This window comes from Pongo pygmaeus, chromosome 19 (assembly GCF_028885625.2).
Source record: "Pongo pygmaeus isolate AG05252 chromosome 19, NHGRI_mPonPyg2-v2.0_pri, whole genome shotgun sequence".
Lineage (NCBI taxonomy): Eukaryota > Metazoa > Chordata > Mammalia > Primates > Hominidae > Pongo > Pongo pygmaeus.
In genome coordinates this window covers 45612879-45631210 of record NC_072392.2, presented here as the reverse complement: position 1 = coordinate 45631210, position 18332 = coordinate 45612879, and the positions used below count along the sequence as shown (strand labels likewise).

At 60.0% G+C, this 18332-nt stretch overlaps 1 protein-coding gene across 5 annotated transcripts; it reads left to right on the top strand.

Moving 5' to 3' along the window:
• Positions 1 to 1948: 1948 nt before the first annotated feature.
• On the top strand, positions 1949 to 18104 carry GIT1 (GIT ArfGAP 1). Of its 5 annotated transcripts, none has more exons than XM_054458166.2 (21): positions 1949 to 2290; positions 7939 to 8072; positions 8540 to 8652; positions 8774 to 8879; positions 9435 to 9652; positions 9743 to 9837; positions 10199 to 10241; positions 12594 to 12620; positions 12803 to 12851; positions 13211 to 13283; positions 13840 to 13937; positions 14336 to 14447; positions 14587 to 14720; positions 14906 to 15058; positions 15130 to 15360; positions 15449 to 15502; positions 15681 to 15767; positions 15876 to 15949; positions 16109 to 16291; positions 16436 to 16499; positions 16663 to 18104. In XM_054458166.2, the coding sequence occupies exons 1-21, from the start codon at positions 2239 to 2241 to the stop codon at positions 16873 to 16875; spliced, it is 2313 nt and encodes a 770-aa protein (XP_054314141.1). In that variant the 5' UTR covers positions 1949 to 2238; the 3' UTR covers positions 16876 to 18104. The 5 variants fall into 5 exon arrangements, with proteins under 5 accessions (XP_054314141.1, XP_054314142.1, XP_054314143.1 ...); XM_063656112.1 differs by having other exon boundaries at positions 2144 to 2265; XM_054458167.2 differs by lacking the exon at positions 12594 to 12620.
• The last annotated feature ends 228 nt before the right edge of the window (positions 18105 to 18332 follow it).

Genomic DNA, 18332 nt, shown 5'->3' with positions numbered 1-18332 from the left:
AGTTTGGCTGTGACGGGGCTGGGGGAAACAAAGTTTGGGCGGTGTGTCCGCGCCAGGGCCACTCCCAGGTAGTCTCTGAGCCAACCAGGAGATGGGGAGTGGGGTGGGGGGGTAAGCAGAGTGAATCATCCTTCTTCCCCAGCAAAGCCCAGGAGTCCTAGGACAGGGGGAGTTCAGGATGGACTGTGGGGAGCTGTCGATTGTGGGGAGCTGTCCCCTGGGCGGCCGAGTTCTTTTTTTGCCAGGCGGCGGTAGACACTGAACCCAGGTCGCTTGCGCTTCGGTCCGCGCTCTCAGCTGCCACGTGCTCGAGACGCGCCCACACAGCGGAGAAACAAAGACAGCCAAGCGGCAGGGCTGCCAGCAGCCTCCTCGACATTTAATAAATGAAATTCCATAGCTGGGGGTCGATCGGGGGTGAACGGGCGGCCACCGCTCGTGGACTGAGCGCCTGGCACGGGCTGCCTGGCCACTCTTCCCGTCTCACTCCGCCCGCCCCTTACCCCCTTCCCGCTGGGGCCACCAAGCCCATGGACTCTGGTGAGAGAGCAGCTCGGGGCGGCAGGTGGTGCTCCCCCCTACACACCAGCTAGGTATCGTTGCTTGCAAAAGCCCCACCAGCTGAGCGGCTGGCTGTCGGGGGAGGGGAGGCCTGCAAGATTTTTTAAGGTGCAATTATAAATAAAGCCCATGGATCGCGATTTCAAACTTGTCAATCTGGGCCGCAGCAAAAGGCGATGGAGGCAGCTTTGCATGTATTTCGGGTGGTGTGACTCATGAGCATTACTTGTCTCCCCTAGGGAAGGAGCCTGCCCACCCACAAGTCACTGCCGCTCTGGCACCGCTGGGATAAATCGACCAACTTGAGCACCCCTGCCAAAGGACTGCCCCCATCTTAACAAGAAGGAGTCTCTGACTCTTGGAGAACCCCTCCTCAATTGTCACCACTGACCTGGCCCCCAGATCTGGCCCTGGGGACCTCTGCCCTCTCCCCACAAGCAGAGAGCCCGGGCCTTTTGCTGCTGCAGGGATTGGGGGTTGGGTACACGCGCGGCACACGTGTATGGGGGAGCATGCTCAGTGCGGGGGCTGCGCTCATGTGCGGCCTCCACCTAGGCTCCCTGCCTCCCAGCCCACCCACGTCCCTCACCTGCCTTGCCTTTGCCTGCCTCGTCGTGTGAAGTCCAGGAAGAAAGGCCGTCACCTGAAATGGCCCCTCTATGTTATATGCACCCTTTCTGGACACACACACCTCTGGTGGCCCAGAAACACCGTGGGTGTGTGTAAGGCGGATGACAAGTGCATGTGAGTGCACACAGGCACAGTGGTCACTCCTCGGGAGGTCTTTAAAAACCGCCCAGATTCTCTCCTCTCTGGATGGAAGTATGCATGGAGAGATAGATATATTTTTAGTCCGGAGGCAGGGGAATACACTGCCTGACCTTTCTGGCACCTGGGCGTCCATATTGTTGGCAGTGGGCGTATTCAGCAAGAGTGTGACACACACACACACACCTGGACACACAGATGTGGACGCCTACGGGACAGGGACGCACACCTCACCCCAACCAGAGATAGACGGGTACCCCAAGGCACAGTCCCTTTGACCTGGAGCGGGACTTGGGCCTCCAAGTCCTTCTTCCCTAATCCCCACCCTCGCCGTCCCTGGGCCCAGCGTGCCCCGGTCCACCCCACGCGGAAAGTGAAGGGGAGGGGGCTGTGAGGGTGACTCACATTGCCTCCGGGCCAGGCGAGCGCTGCAGCGCAGGCCAGGGCCGCAGGCCACGCTGCCCGCGGGAGCCGGGCATCTGCCGCGGCCCCTTTAAGCGCCCCCGCCCCCTCCCGCCCGCGCCCGGGCTTCCTTTCTCTAGGGGGCGCGGCCGGCAGCGCGCGGCGGGGCGGGGGTGCGGCCCCTCCCCCTGTGGGCAGGGCCTGCGCCGCTTCCTGCAGAAGCGGCTGGGAGCCGCGCAAGGGGCGGAGAGAGGAGCCGCGAGCGGCGGCGGGGCGGCCCGGGGCGGCGCGGGGCGGCGCGGGGCGGAGGGTGCCCGAGGGCGAGCGGGCAGGCGGGCACGGCGGGTTCCGGGCCAGCCCCGGGGCGGACGATTGGCCGGGCGCGCGGAGCCTCGCCGGGGCCTCGCCAGAGCCGGGCCGGGCAGCAGGGGCCGCCGCCGCCGCCCGGGCCAGCCGCCCGCGCCCCCCACGCTGGCCCAGAGGGCTGCGGCCGCGTCGCCGCTGAGGATGTCCCGAAAGGGGCCGCGAGCGGAGGTGTGTGCGGACTGCAGCGCCCCGGGTAAGCGCGGCGGAGCCGGGGGCGGGACCGCACAGCCAGGCCGCCGCCGGGCGGGCGCCGGGGCCTGGCGAGAGCGCTGTGCGGGGCCGGAGGGCTGGGCGGGGCGGGGGGCTGCGGCCTCCAGGCTCGGCCCCCGCCCCGGCCACTGCGGAGCTGCGCCCTTGGCGGGAGGGCCGGCCTGGGGTGCCCATGCTCCCTGGAGGCCATGGACTAGCGAGGAAGGACGTTCCCAGCGCCGCCTCCCGCCCCTTGGTCTGAGGGAGGCGGGCAGCTGGCTGCCCCTCCACCTCCATCTCTGTATCCGACGGAAGCGCCAGCCTAGGGTGGCAGGAGGGCCGTGGCGGAGGCCGTCAGGGCTTGGGAGGTGGGGGCGAGTGTGGTTTTGTGTCATCTCAGTGCCACCCCCGCGTCTTGCACCTGCTGCTCGCGTGGTCGGCACGCCTGCCGGGGTGGTGGAGGGCAAGGAGCAGAGGGCTGGGCAGATGCGCTAGTGGGGCCTGGATACCGTCTCCTCAGGAGCAGATGAGCGGTGGCTACTCCCAGGACTCCCTGCCTCGGGTTCCTAAGGCTAGCGCTCCTTGCCAGGCCTGGCGTTCAGGGCCAGTCTAGACGCGGGTGTCTTCTCGGGAGGCATCCCCAGGCCTGCTGGTGGTGACTGGGAACAGCTCGGCTGGACCCTGCTGTTCCTGTTCACCGGTAAGGCCTGCTTGGGAAAGTGAGCTTGGCATCAAGCTATCCTGGGCCCAGGCCCCTCCCTGTCCCCTAGCCCAGTCTGGCCAGAAATGGGTGGGAGGCCGTGCCGAGATTCCCCGTATCCTGCTGGCTTCCTGGCCTGCCTCCTGGCCGTATTTACATGGTGGTTCCCTTCTTTTTCCTAACAGAGTTAGGACTGGGCTGGAGTTGAAACCCCCCAGGCCTGCTGAGGAAGTCAGGGGTAATGATCCAAGAGGCTGCTCTCTTCTGATGAGGGAGGACAGCCAGTGACGGGGCTCTGCAGCTGGCCTGGGAAGGAAGCTCTAGCCCACATCCATTCTTTCTTTAGAAAAGGAGGTATCTCTCTGGTAGGCCCCTGGGCAGGCCTCGGAGGTCCGTGAACTCTAGCGGGGCTGTGGGCATGATTAAGAGTGAGAGTATGGGGTGCTGGTTTGTGGGCCCATAACTTTCAGCCACTCCTTGAGCAGGCCCAGGACCCCACAGGTTGAGCCTCACAGATTCTCTGGTGGTTCTGGGGGTGCCAAGCTAGAGTATTTGGGAACTATGACCTAGCAGGGCTTGGGCACAAAATACTCGATAGGTGGTTATGACCAAGGCCTCCTAGAGGCTTATCATGGTTTAGAGGGCCCTGGGGTTGAGGGTCCATACCCCTAAGAAACTGTGACTCCGTTCCTCGAGCTGCAGGCAGGTCTGGGGATGGCAGGGCTGAGGATGCACCTTGCCTTTTAAATGTCTGCCCACTGTTCCACACCTCTGTGGGGTGAGCATGGCATGGAATGTGGAGGAGAGGCTTAGGAGGCGCCCTATCGGGGGAGTCTGGGGCTTAGTGTTGCCTTTGTTCCCAGCTTACTCTGTAACCCCAACAAGACTTTCCTCACTGTGGGGGCCTCAGTTTCCTCAATTCAGAGGCAAAGAAGTTGGAGTAGAAATGGTTTTTGGGGGGCTGCCATCTCTGAATCTGTGGTCTGATTCTGGGGTGGAGGGGTGAAGGGCAGCACCAGCAAGGCAGTTGTCCTTTCTATGTTGCGTTGAATGTCCGACCAAAGCCTCTGGATGCCCAGTGGGCTCAGGGAGGAATGGTGGGCATCAGATGTGTTGGATTGCCCAGCTCCTACTCCCAGGTCCTCATCCGTCAGAGGAATTTGTGCCCCAGATGCCTCCTTTCCCCTGATTCACAATAGAGGTCAGGAAGGTGGTGAGAAGGTGAGGATGGTGGGGTGGGGAGGATGTGGACGGTCTTACTCATCAGCCCACCTAGCACCCAGCGAGGTGTCCAGCACATGGCAGGCACTCCCTGAGTGTTTGGCTGCTCGTCAGGACCCTGGCTGGCTGCTTGGGACTATCCCACACCTGGACCCTAGGATGCTGGCCCTGGCATGCAGCGGCATGTTTGGTCTGGGTCCTGTGGCATCTCAGGCAGAGAGGCATGAGGGTACCCAGCAGTCCAGAGTCCAGATCCAGTGCCAGCCCCATGGTGTATCGCTCCACCCCAGGGTCACAGGCTTCTTTTATTGCGATAGGAGCCCTGCAGTCCCAACCACAGGAGTGGGGCCAGGGACTTTTTGTGCTTGGTTAATTTGGGGGGTCATGGAAGTCAGAGGTGAGATGCAGCCTGTCCCCAGAGAGCCCCATCCTCCCTCTGCTCCCGGGCCTGGGCACACAGGACAAGTGTGAGCGTGTTGCTAGGCAGCTGGACATGGCATGGCTGCTCTGGCAGCTTGTGCCACCTCGTCAGGCACCGTGTGTGTTCCTGCCTGCCTGGGGAGTCCAAGAGAGGAAGGGGGCAGGGAGCCCTGGAGAATGTGCATCTTCGCCTTTCCTTAGCCTTGGCCCATCTTACCACACAGTCTCAGTCAGGGGCCTCTCCTCACCCCATGGGCGTCTATCTCAGCCTTTTCCACTTTGGCGACCCTGGGGGTGAGAGTGAAGGCCTCAAGATGCCTGTCCTCTAGGTATCTCTGGTGAGCAAGGCTAGGGACATGTTACGGGACAAGCTGCAGGCTGGTTTGTCTCTTCATAGTGTAGATTGTAGAGTGGGACAAATGTTGGGCTCCTCTTCCTCCCTTATGGAGGTAGAACTTGTGTGTGTCAATGCCTGCACCTGAGTGTTCATCCTGATGGGCTTTTACATGTGTGTATACCCGTGTAACTACCGCTCTGATCATGTTATAGAATAGGGGTATCCCATCTTTTCGCTTCCCTGGGCCACACTGGAAGAAGAATTTTCTTGGGCCACACCTAAAATACGCTAACACTAATGATAGCTGATGAGCTAAATAAAACAAGCAAAAAAAAATAAAAAATCACAGAAATCACAAAAAAGTCTCATAATGTTTTAAGAAAGTTTATGAATTTGTGTTGGGCCACATTCAAAGCTGCCTGGGCCGCATATGGACTGCAGGTTAGACAAGCATGTTATAGAACATTTCCATCACCTTAGGAGGCTTCCAAGTACCCCCTCCCAGTCTGTGCACCCCAGAAGTAACCACCATTCTGACTCTACCCCAAGGACTACTCTCACCTGCCTTCATGATGTGGGCTTTTCCCTTAGTCTAGTGGGGATCTGGCCCTTAGCTCAGGGGAGGGAGGCCTGAGGCTGGCCTGTATGTGCAAACCTACTGGCCTTGGAGGCCACTGATGGCTTCAGGTGGTGGCAGGAATTCACCGTAGTAGAGGCCTCCATGGGGTTGGCACTGGTTAACGTGATCCCAGGATCACGCCTGCTACCTCTCCACACATACAGACCCATACCCTGCCGGTGGAGCCAGAAGCCCAGGGGGAGGGCTGACGAGTTCCCTTATAGTTCCTGTCCTTTCCGTCCCAGGTTTGGTCCAAGGAGCCTCTTGAGGCAAGGATCCCTTCACCTTAAACTACAATCTGGATAGTCCCAAGGGCACTTGCACAGAGGGAGGAGACAGAATGGTTAGGGTGGGCATCCCATCTGTGTCATCCGGAAATGAGCTGACACCAATGTCGGCTGCCCAGACCAGGACAGTGTCCTTTGACTACCATTCCTCTCAGGTCACCTGGAGGAGAGGGAGAACCCCTCCCCCAGGCTGGGGGAAAGTGCCAGGCAAACCCTTGGACCACATTCCTGCATCCTGGTCTTGGTTACTGCCATATCCAGGGTCACTCACCACATCTGGTCTGCCCATGGCTTAGGGCTCTGGAGCCACTGGCCATGGATATATAGTCAGCCTTCCACGCCTGGCTTCTCCGGTAGGACCACAGACCTCAGGTCAGCCCATTTATGATCCTGCCCTGGGCGGCTCCCCACTTACAGGAAACCCCACCAAGAGGAATTTGGGCTGCATCATTTCCGGCTTCCTGCCTGGGCTGCCGGAGGTGGCTGGCTGGCTGGCAGCCCCCTGACCCAGTGGTGTTTGGAGTGGGGAGAGGGAGTTCTCCACACCAGGGGTGCCTCACTATTTGGGTAAAGCCAGACCAGAAGTGCATGCTAGGGCTCCCCCTCTTGGCAAAGAAGGCTGGTCCCTTCCTCCTGAGCCCTGGAGTCAGCCCCCCAGGAAGGTGTTGGCGGTCACCTTGGGCATCCCTCTGTTGCCCTGATTGGGAGAGGGTCCCTTAAAAAGCCTAAACCCAAAGACAGGCCTCTCTCCTTTACTTCCTGTTTTCAGGCCTCAGTGGGGGTCACTTGCTGTGGGCAGAGCTCAGGCTGGGCCCCTGACTCAGAGTCTCCTCAATTTTCCTGGGAACTTTGGTGGAAGTCCTTAGAGGGGAAAGGCCTGAGAATTGCCTTCTAGTTGGGAGAGATTCTTATCCTCCTAAGCCTGTCCCTCCCCTGGTGGGGACGCTTCTGAACACCCTGAGCACTACAGGGCAAGGCAGAGAGCCAGTCCCCCACCCCCACCCCAGGACAGGGTTTCCTGAGACAGGGCGGGGGCCGCTGGGCACAGCAAAGTGTCCTGGGAGAGAGGCGCCCTGCCCCCACTCTCAGGCGGCACACAATGGCTGCTTTCTCCCCCGTGACCTTTCTGCAGCCTGAGTCGTATGCAGCTGTCTCCCAAGGGGCCTAGGATGGGTGGCATCTCCTCCACCCTTGAGAAGGACCCAGGAACTCCCACCCAGTCCTGGCCCTGCTTCTTCTTTCCAAAGTTCACTTTTCCCAAAAGAGTGGAGAGCAGGCTATAGAGGCAGAGGGACAGCAGCAAGTGTGGACATGGCATGGTCTCAGGCATCAAAGTGCCACATCCTGGCAATTCTACTCATTAGCCTTGTAACCTTGAATAAGCCCTTTAACCTCTCTGAGCCACTGTTTCTTCATCACGGAGGTAGCATGTCCTACCTTGCCTGACAGTTGCAAGTAGCATCATACATAATGTACCCAGCTGGTACCTAGTGGGTGCCCAGTCAAGCCCAGCTCCTTTGCTCTGTCCATCCTCCTTAAGAGGGCTCCAGCTCACACCCTCAGTGATGATGGCAGGAGGCTCCAGCATGAAAGGACCTCACCTGCTGGCAGGAGGCCAGAGGCAGGACCTGTGGACGGGTGTGATCTGTCAGGCATGTTTCAACAGCATCTGGCATGCAGCAGCATCTGGGTTGCATCCCCTTGGGGATCCCTTCCTCCCTTCAGGACGGGCTGGGGCAGACGCCTTGTTTCCTGGGAAAAGGCTGAGAGACTGGTAGCAGTGGCTGCAGGGCAGGAAACTCTGCCTGCTGAATGGGCCCTGGGGACTGCATGTCCCAGAGGGGTAAGGATGTAGGAAAGGGCATGGCTCTGTCAGCCCCCAGCTGTGAGCTCTGGGGGAGATCCCTCACTGGTAACCTGGCCGTAGTGATGGTCCCAGCCCCTAGGCTTTTGGGGACTGAGTGAGTGAATGTGTGGAGAGTACTAGGCTTGGCATGGGCCAGAGCAGGTGCTCAGGAGGTCTGGCCCATCATCTGGCTCCGGCTGACCCTTGCCCTCACCCTGGCAGACCCTGGCTGGGCATCCATCAGCAGGGGTGTGCTGGTGTGTGACGAGTGCTGCAGCGTGCACCGGAGCCTGGGACGCCACATCTCCATTGTCAAGCACCTTCGCCACAGCGCCTGGCCTCCCACGCTGCTACAGGTACAGGGCTCGGTAGGGTGGTTCTTCCTTCCCCTGAGGCAGTGTGTGCTGAGCATGAGGGCGTTTCCCCCTCACCCACGTACACCCCCATCTGGAATCTGCAGCTTCCAAGGGGCAGCACCCCCCTGGGGCAGAGCCTAATCCTGACCCTTTCCTCCCATCTACTCACTTCATGCAGAAGAGTAGCTCACACCCCCGCTCTGCCACTTATCAACGTGGTCGTGTAGCATTGAGCAAGTTGCTTCACCTCTCTGAACCTTGGCACACTCACCATGCGACCTGAAGTGCTACATGGGATCTGTGTCTTTGGGCAGCTGGACTAGATGGAGGTGTGGTGGTGCAGGCACACAGTAGGCCCCCTTGGTACTGTTTCCAGCTACGCCAGCCACAGCAGGCGCTCAGGAGGTATTTCCCCCAGTGCTTAGCACGCAGTGGGCACTCTCTCACTTGGCATCTCTTCCCTGCAGATGGTGCACACGCTTGCCAGCAACGGGGCCAACTCCATCTGGGAGCACTCCCTGCTGGACCCCGCACAAGTGCAGAGCGGCCGGCGTAAAGCCAACCCCCAAGACAAAGTCCAGTGAGTGGGGCTGGAGGGGTGGTGGGCAGAGACTGCCCAGTCCGGGACAGGGCCCTGGGAGGTGGCAAGGTGACCACCCTCTCCCAACGTGCTCCCCATTCCTCCTGTGTGCCCCATGCAGCCCCATCAAGTCAGAGTTCATCAGGGCCAAGTACCAGATGCTGGCGTTTGTGCACAAGCTTCCCTGCCGGGATGATGATGGGGTCACCGCCAAAGACCTCAGCAAGGTTTGAGGGGCCCTACAACAGATGGGTGGCCCCCTCCTCTTCTTCCCACCCACGACTCTCTGAAGGCCTCTCCTTTGTCCCCACTGAGCCCTGGGCCCCAAAGGCAGCCAGGTCAGGGGGTAACAGTAGGCAGGAAGGAGAGAGCAGATTGTTGGGTCAGGCCGTGTGTGGCTGAGGCTCCCCAGCAACCAAGTGGACCCACAAGGCTAGAAGCCCACAACTGCCACTCAGAAGCTGGGAAAACCTGGGGGTAGTTGCTTAGCCGCTCCTACCCTCAGTTTCCTCATCTGTAAAATGGGAAAGAAATAACAGCATCTACTTCATAAATAGTATCTAAGCAGGGTACACAGCACACGTGGTAGATGGTGACTGACAGCAGCATTTATTAATTGGCATTAACCCCTAGTGGGAAGCCTCTGTCCTCCCAACATAGCCTGGTTTGGGCAGGCCTCCTTGGAGCTGCTAGGTGTCTCAGGGGCAGCCAGGGTGCAGCTTGTGGGTGGGGAGGTGCGCCTCACGCACATGCGTATTCACTGCACACTCTGCTCCTCTTAGCAACTGCACTCGAGCGTGCGGACAGGCAACCTGGAGACATGTCTGCGCCTGCTATCCCTGGGTGCCCAGGCCAACTTCTTCCACCCAGAGAAGGGCACCACACCTCTGCACGTGGCTGCCAAGGCAGGGCAGACACTGCAGGCCGAGCTGCTTGTAGTGTATGGGGCTGACCCTGGCTCCCCTGATGTTAATGGCCGCACACCCATTGACTATGCCAGGTGAGGGTCGGCTGAAGGGTGCAGTGTGGGTGGGTGGGGGTGTGGGTGAGGGCTGCTGCTGCAGGTCTGAGCCATACCCCCTCCCCACAGGCAGGCGGGGCACCATGAGCTGGCGGAAAGGCTGGTTGAGTGCCAATATGAGCTCACTGACCGGCTGGCCTTCTACCTCTGTGGACGCAAGCCAGGTGAGCAGAGCTTGGGGGGCGCCTGGCTGTGGCAGGCCTGGCTGGGGCTGGGCAGGTGGGACCTGGACACACCCGGCAGCAGGTGCCATGGTGACAGAGCGGCTGGGGAGCAATGTTGCTAGGCAACTGGCTCCTGTGAAATTGCTGCAGGCTCTGGGCCATAGCATTGCTGGGGCTAGGGAGTGGGGGTGGGCATCCTGCATCCTCCCGCGAGCTCCTAGCATTCTTGGGGGTGGCCTGCCCTCCCCACTTTCCCCTGACACTTCTGGGTGCCAGCCCTGCTCATGGCAGTGAGGTGGGCTCCCAGCTGCTGAGGCCACCCAGCACTAGTGAGTGACTTGGCATTTTTATTTTTGTTCAGATCACAAGAATGGGCATTACATCATCCCACAGATGGCTGACAGGTGAGTGCCCACCTGATGCCCCTTTCCAGAGGCTGTTGGATGCCATGTAGGCAGCTGACCCCCAGAGCTCCCAGCCCAGGTTTCAGAGGCCTAGGACCCTGCTCCCCACCCCCGAGACTAGAGGCACAGCTTAGTCGTCAGTCCCTAATGCTGGTCCCCAAGGCAGGTAAAAAATGTCAGCTCAGCTCCGTATGTGGCCAGCATAGCCTGAGCCCCGTGACTGTCAAGTACATGGAGGGCTTGGGTGTAAGAAGCTACCTGTGGGCTGGGCGCGGTGGCTCATGCCTGTAATCCCAGCACTTTGGGAGGCCGAGGTGGGCGGATCACCTGAGGTCGGGAGTTCGAGACTAGCCTGGCCAACATGGAGAAACCCCGTCTCTACCAAAAATACAAAATTAGCCAGGCGTGGTGGCGCATGCCTGTAATCTCAGCTACTCGGGAGGCTGAGACAGGAGAATTGCTTGAACACAGGAGGCAGAGGTTGCGGTGAGCCGAGATCATGCCATTGCACTCCAGCCCGGGCAACAAGAGCAAAACTCCAAACTCCGTCTCAAAAAAAAAAAAAAGAAAAAGAAAAAGAAGCTACCTCTGGCTGGGAGGGTGGCCCACTGGGTTCTGTCCCAGTGGCACTGACCCCACTGTCTTTAGAGAAGCCTCTGCTCTTCACTGAAAAGATGGGTGGGCTTCAGGGATGTGACTAACTTTGGGACTGCTGGCTAGGCCTCTAGCGTGCTCAGAAATTAGGCAGGTGCCCTGAGGCTGGTTGAATGAGGTGTTTCTGCTTCCGTCTGAGAGGCAGTGTGGGACACCCCCGCCACTCACCCAGCACATTAGATGGATGCTGGTGCCACCTGGTGGCCACCTCTGATGGCCACGTCCTCATGTCAGGCTGTGCCTGCTGGCCTGGATCTGGAGAGAGGAGGTGCTCTCCTCCCCAAGGGCCTGTGTGGGCAGATGGGCATAACCAGGCCTGGGCGACTCAGATCCTAAACCCAGACCTCTTCAAGACCCCAAGGCTCCTACTTCTGTGGTCTGATTCTACCTGGGCTGTGTGTGCATGCGTGCGTGTGTATGGTAAATACACCCACATATGGGCTTCATTCAACAGCACATTAACTGAGCATCTTCCCAGAGCCAGCTACTGCTCTTGGCACTGGCAGCACAGAGGCACCTGAGACACAATCCCTGCCCTTAAGGAGCTCACAATCTAGCTGGGGAGGCAGCCTAGGCAGGTGATTCTAGTCTTCAGGGGGGAGTGCGGCAAGAGAGGCAGAGGCATGGAGGGTAGAAATGCTGCACCGGAATGGAGGCAGCCCCCGGGCTGGAGCACAGCGTGGGAGGCAGGGAACCCTACAAGCAAGACTGGGATAGAGATGAGCAGGAGAATGAGCAGCCCCGAGACCATCAGCAGGAGCAGTGACCATCCCGAGAGCAGAGAGTTCCAGGCACAGAAGGGTGAAGTCAGCTCTGCTGCTTACTGGCTGTGTGACTTGCAGGCTGCTTGACCTCTCTGAGCCTTGGTTACCTCTCCTAGAAATTGAGATGACAGCATCTATTTTTCAGGGAGGAGAGGATAAGATAATGTATGCAAAATGTTTAGCTTTTGGTTTTTTTTTAAGAGTTGGGGTCTCACTCTGTTGCCCAGGTTGGAGTGTGGTGGGTTGATCATAGCTTACCACAGCCTCAAACGATCCTCCTACCATAGCCTCTTGAGTAGCTGGGACTACAGGCACATGCCACCATGCTCAGCTAATTTTTAAATTGCGTTTGTATCTCTGTGTTGCCCAGGCTGGTCTCCACCTCCTGGCCTCAAGCGAACCTCCCACCTTGGCCTCCCAAAGTGCTAGGATTACAGGTGTGAGCCACTGCACCTGGCCCTAGGGTATTCTGATGAAGTATGGTTGGAGTGTGCCATATGCACCTGTTACCACTGCAGTGCTTTAAGGCAAGGGGTAGTGCAGCCAAGTGTATCCAAAAAATCACCCTGGCTGCTGGGTGGAACAGGATTGTAGGGACAAGACTAGAAGGAGGGAGATTAAGAAACTTACAAAGCCCAGGCAACAAGTGATTGAGGAACCTGGGGAGCTTCACTAGGACTGGAGGGTGAGGGAGGCTTCAGGTGACTGCCAGGTGGCTGACACTGGTGCTGCACGAACAGGTCACTGAGAGGAAGAGCAAGCCAGAGGAGGAGGGGTGGGGGATGCGGTGAGACGAGTTCAGCTTTGTCCCTTCTGGGCCGGGTGTGCGTGGAGATGGGTCTGGGCCTGACGTGAAAAGGCGTGCGCTGCCCTGCTCCTGGGTAACTGCTGCCTCTGTCCTGTTCTTCCCTCTGCTGCCTTCCTCTGGACTTAGATCTCGGCAAAAGTGCATGTCTCAGAGGTATATGGTGCCTGCCGGGGCAGCAGGCCTGAAGGTGGGGTAGGGCGGGGAGGCATTTGGTGTGCAGCATCTGGGGTGCCATCTCCCTGGGATCCCTGCATGTTGGGGAGGTTGCTGGCATGGGCCTGGCCACCTCTCAGGTCTCTCCTTTCCTCCCAATTCCCATCTCCCTCTGCCCTCAGCCTGGACTTATCCGAATTGGCCAAAGCTGCTAAGAAGAAGCTGCAGGCGGTAAGTCTGCTCCAACAGTGCCCTGACACTTGAAGCTGGCTCCTCTCTGATCCCCCACCCTCTGCTCTTGCTTCCCCGGCCTCTGACTCGATGACCTTTTCTAAGTCTTTGACCTGTCCCCTCACTGGCCTCAGCAGTCCCCTCTCCCTGACCTCCCTACAAGGGGATGGACTGTTCCCTTCTCTCCCACCTTGGAGTTTGGAACATGATCCCTTCCCACTTTCCCATTCTGAGACTGTAGGGGCTGGGCAGCACAAGGAAGGCCACCGGTTCCCCAAGGCTCACAACATGCTGGGGAGCTGGCCTTGGCACTGGGAGCCGATGCATCTGACAATATCTGGGCCCCTCTCTTCCTCCAGCTCAGCAACCGGCTTTTTGAGGAACTTGCCATGGACGTGTATGACGAGGTGGATCGAAGAGAAAATGATGCAGGTGAGTCAGGGAGCAGGAGCGTCTGGCGTGGAGGACCTGAGCGGCCCAGGCATGGGTCTCTGGTCCTTTACTGGGCTAAGAAGGGGTGCCTGAGGTTGGGGCTGCTCAGAGGCCTGCAGATGAGCCCCAGCTGGCTGTGAGCCTGCCTGGGCAGCGTCCCAGGCTGGGTAGAGTGCTGAGGGGGAGGCGGCTAGCGTGCTCCTCCCCCAGCCTCAGACTGGGGCTCCTCTAGCTCTGGCAGCCTCCCACTTTGGCTGTCTCCCTGGTACCGCTCCGCCCCCCTGCATCACTCCTTCCTGGCCACAGCCGGATTCCAGCCCAAACTCTGGGTCTGGATGAGTGGGACTGGCCTTGTTCCATTTGTCTGTCCCCAGCCGGCCGTGCCCAGCCTTGCCCTGGCCCAGCCTAGCTCTGCGTGCCCAAAGACCACCCCTGTTCTGAACACCAGTGCTCAGTGGGCGTGGGGGCAGCTAGGAAGGCTGGGCTCAGTGCTTCCCCACCCCCACCTTGGGGGTCTGGCCACCGTGGCTGATCTGCTCCTGTCCGTCCCCTACAGTGTGGCTGGCTACCCAAAACCACAGCACTCTGGTGACAGAGCGCAGTGCCGTGCCCTTCCTGCCTGTTAACCCGGAATACTCAGCCACGCGGAATCAGGTGAGGGGGCTGGGTTGGGGGCCTGGGGTGGTCTCCCTCATCCCTGCGGTCCCTCCTCATCTGGCAGTGGGCTGGGGCCTGAGCCAGCTCTCCAGCATTTGCCAGGGCCTCCCTCAGGGCACAGCTGGCACTGGGATTTGGGAAGGGTCAGGAGGCTGTTGTTTTGAGCACTTGGTGAGCAGCTCCAGTGGGTGTTCCGTCCTCTGCTCAGGCACCCTACTCTATCATACCCTGCCCCGGGTGGCCTCGGCTGCTGACTAGCCAGGTGAAGCTAGGCTGGGACACTTTAGCTGGGGTTAAATTAGATGGCAGGGCCATGCCTTGCTGCTTGGTCCCCGCCGCCCTGCGTCAGTCATAAGGGGTCCCCTGAAACCAGCCTGGCCCTTTCTGCCTTGCAGGGGCGACAAAAGCTGGCCCGCTTTAATGCCCGAGAGTTTGCCACCTTGATCATCGACATTCTCAGTGAGGCCAAGCGGAGACAGCAGGGCAAGAGCCTGAGCAGCCCCACAGGTGGGAGGGTTGTGTGGGAGGGTGTGGGAAGCGGGCGGGGCTCCAGGGGTCTTTCCTGCTTGGCTCTCCCTGCCAGTGGTGGCCTGAGAGATGGGTTGTGTGGTGGAGTGTGGCCTGAGTGACACCCCTGTGTCCTCAGACAACCTCGAGCTGTCTCTGCGGAGCCAGAGTGACCTCGACGACCAGCACGACTACGACAGCGTGGCCTCTGACGAGGACACAGACCAGGAGCCCCTGCGCAGCACTGGTGCCACTCGGAGCAACCGCGCCCGGGTCCGAGTCCCACCCTCCTTCCCACTCCCCTGTGCCCTGACCCAGGCCTTCACCAAGGCCCAGCTCTGTCCTCTTGTAGCCCAGGGGCCTGAGGGACAGGCGGGCTGCTCCTAGACTCAATAACTCCCTGCGGGTGTTGGCCTCCCTGCCCCCAGGTGCTGACCAGCTTAGGTCTCTCTCTGCAGAGCATGGACTCCTCGGACTTGTCTGACGGGGCTGTGACGCTGCAGGAGTACCTGGAGCTGAAGAAGGCCCTGGCTACATCGGAGGCAAAGGTGCAGCAGCTCATGAAGGTCAACAGTAGCCTGAGCGACGAGCTCCGGAGGCTGCAGCGAGAGGTGAGGGTGCAGCCTCGGTGGGAGGGGGAGCCCCAGGACTCCAGGGGGTTGACAGCACTTTGCACCCATAGATCCACAAGCTGCAGGCGGAGAACCTGCAGCTCCGGCAGCCTCCAGGGCCGATGCCCACACCTCCACTCCCCAGTGAACGGGCGGAGCACACACCCATGGCGCCAGGTGGGAGCACACACCGCAGGGACCGCCAGGCCTTCTCCATGTATGAACCTGGCTCCGCCCTGAAGCCCTTTGGAGGCCCCCCTGGGGACGAGCTCACGACACGGCTGCAGCCTTTCCACAGCACTGTGAGTCACCTGTGGGTCTCAAGGTGTGAGGAGATGGGTGGGGCTGCCGCAGGGTCCACCATGACGCTCGCTGTGCTAACATCCCCAGGAGCTAGAGGACGACGCCATCTATTCAGTGCACGTCCCTTCTGGCCTTTACCGGGTAAGCCTGGGGAAGGCATGTCCATCTTAGCCAGTAGGTTCTGAGCCCCAGGGGGTTCTGGGCTCTGTGCTGAACGCGGGGCTTAAGATGATTAGACTGACCTGGTCCCTGCCGCACTGCTGGTGAGCAGGGGGCAGTGGGGCACACTGACTCCATCCAGCGCTGCCTTGGGTTTCAGATCCGGAAAGGGGTGTCTGCCTCAGCTGTGCCCTTCACTCCCTCCTCCCCGCTGCTGTCCTGCTCCCAGGAGGGAAGCCGCCACACGGTAATGTTTCCATGCCCAGTGCCCACAGGGTGGCTGGGGGCCGTGTGGGCTAGGGGCTGTGTGGGTCCAGGAACACGGCGCTCACAGCCCCTTCCCTCCGCCCTCCAGAGCAAGCTTTCCCGCCACGGCAGTGGAGCCGACAGTGACTATGAGAACACGCAAAGTGGGGACTCACTGCTGGGGTGAGGCTCCCTGGGTCTCCAGTCCAGCCTGCTCACATGCCGAGGCGGGGAGGTTGAGAGGGCCCCCAGTGTGTGAGGACCAAGGCGGGCGGCTCCGAGGCTGGAACGTGTCTTTCTCTATATATATCTTTGTCTCTATTTTCCGGACCTGGGCCTCAGGCTGGAAGGGAAGAGGTTTCTAGAGCTGGGCAAAGAGGAAGACTTCCACCCAGAGCTGGAAAGCCTGGATGGAGACCTAGATCCTGGGCTTCCCAGCACAGAGGATGTCATCTTGAAGACAGAGCAGGTCACCAAGAACATTCAGGAACTGTTGCGGGCAGCCCAGGAGTTCAAGCATGACAGGTACTGAGTGGAGGGGGAGGTGGGGGGGATGCAGTTCCTGTTGGCTTCTAGGGTGTTGCAGAGGGCATGAGTGGGCTCTAGGTTCTGCTGTCCCTGGGAACCTCCCTTGAGAGCCCCGATTTATACCCTCCCTTCTCCCTGCAGCTTCGTGCCCTGCTCAGAGAAGATCCATTTGGCTGTGACTGAGATGGCCTCCCTCTTCCCAAAGGTACAGGGGCCAAAGAGAGGACCAGGAGTGGGAGGGCCTCGAGCTGGGCAGGCGTGGAGAATCCCATCTGATCGCTACCCGGGTGGAGACACAGACAAACTGGGCCCTGATCGCAGCTGGCGGCTTAAAGTCCAAGGTCCAGCCTCACTCCTGCCCCCTCCAGAGGCCAGCCCTGGAGCCAGTGCGGAGCTCACTGCGGCTGCTCAACGCCAGCGCCTACCGGCTGCAGAGTGAGTGCCGGAAGACAGTGCCCCCAGAGCCTGGCGCCCCAGTGGACTTCCAGCTGCTGACTCAGCAGGTGATCCAGTGCGCCTATGACATCGCCAAGGCTGCCAAGCAGCTGGTCACCATCACCACCCGAGAGAAGAAGCAGTGACCTCTCTCCCCACACCCTCACCTGCACCCTAGGACCTCACTGGCCATAGGAGCTGGGCCACTCCAGACATTAATCCCCACCCCAACAGAGCCACTGGCACAAGTGCCCTTAGTGCTGCCACTCTCCCTGGCAGCCAGGTGCCCTGGTGCCCACCCCTGTCGACCCCTAAGGATGGGGAGGTGGGGGGGCAGGAGCTTCTGTCCCCCACATTCCACGCACCTCCCCTCTGTATATAGCATCTCTCCCCTCCTAGTGAGCAGGGGCCTGCAAGGCATCACTCCCAGCCCCTCGCCTTCTAGGGCACCCTCAGCAAAGGGGCAGGTGGGGACACTCCAGGTGGGGCAGCTCTCCGTACATGCGCCCCACCCCCATGAGCCAGTTCAGCCCTATTGGGGGCTGAGTGGGGGCATCCCCTCCTTTGTACATAGTCTCCATGGATGTCCCTGCCCTGTAGCCACCAGCCCCTTGCTGCTCTCCCTTTAATGCCATATGGCCCCTGCCTAGGGCACAGGCCCCAACCTGTGTGCTGGGGTCCCCAGCAGCAAACACTGGAAAGTCTTTTTTTTTTTTTCTTTCTTCTTCCCCACCCCTTAATTTTAACTTTGTGGTAACTGAGTGCCCCTGCGTGCCTGCGTGTTGAGTGTGTGGGCGGCAGTGCCGTTCCGGAGGCCTGGTCCATCTGGAGTTTTGAGGGGTGAGGGGACCAGAGCAGTGGGACCAGCATGGGGGTCTGCTTCCCTTCCCCACCTGGAGCCAGGGACTGTCCGGGTAGCCAGTTTTGGTCCTGCCCGCTGCCTCCCTGATCCCTCTCCACTCTCGCCCCTTCTCTATGAACTTAAATCAAAAACCACTTCCCTCCATCTCCTCCTGCTCCTGTGTGGAGGGGGAATGTGTGCTGGCTAGGGTGGAGGACTGAGCACCTGAGCCTGGGGCTGGCTCCCCGGGGTCCCCGACTCAGCTGGTGGCTGTGGAGCTGAGTCCCCTCCCTGTAACCTCTGCAAGGCCAGCACCCACCATCACTACCTGCACCTGCTGTGGTCCCACCCTCTGGAGGCCTGGGAACCTGGCTGCAGCCTGGGAAGGCTGGAGAGGCAGACGGTGGGACCCACCAGCTCTCTCCCCATCCCGCTTCTTCCCTGGGGGCCAGGCCCTACCTGTGTGGTGGTGGGTGGGCTGACTGTCAAGACGTGTCATGTACATTTGTATCAAAAATAAAGAAGTGACCATGAGCTGTTTCTGATGCATAGAGAATGGGGGCTGGAGGGAGGTGGCAGACAGGAAGGGTGACTGCAAGTGCCCCAGGACCCCCGCCCTAGGGAAGCCCCTGTGCTGGGAACGTGTGTCTAGTGGAAGAGTTAGTTTGGGAATAACAAAGCTAACATGTATGACGATAACGCCACCCTCCCACTAGCACAATCCTAAAGCCCCATGTCCAGGGACAGGTTGGCCAGCGGGGG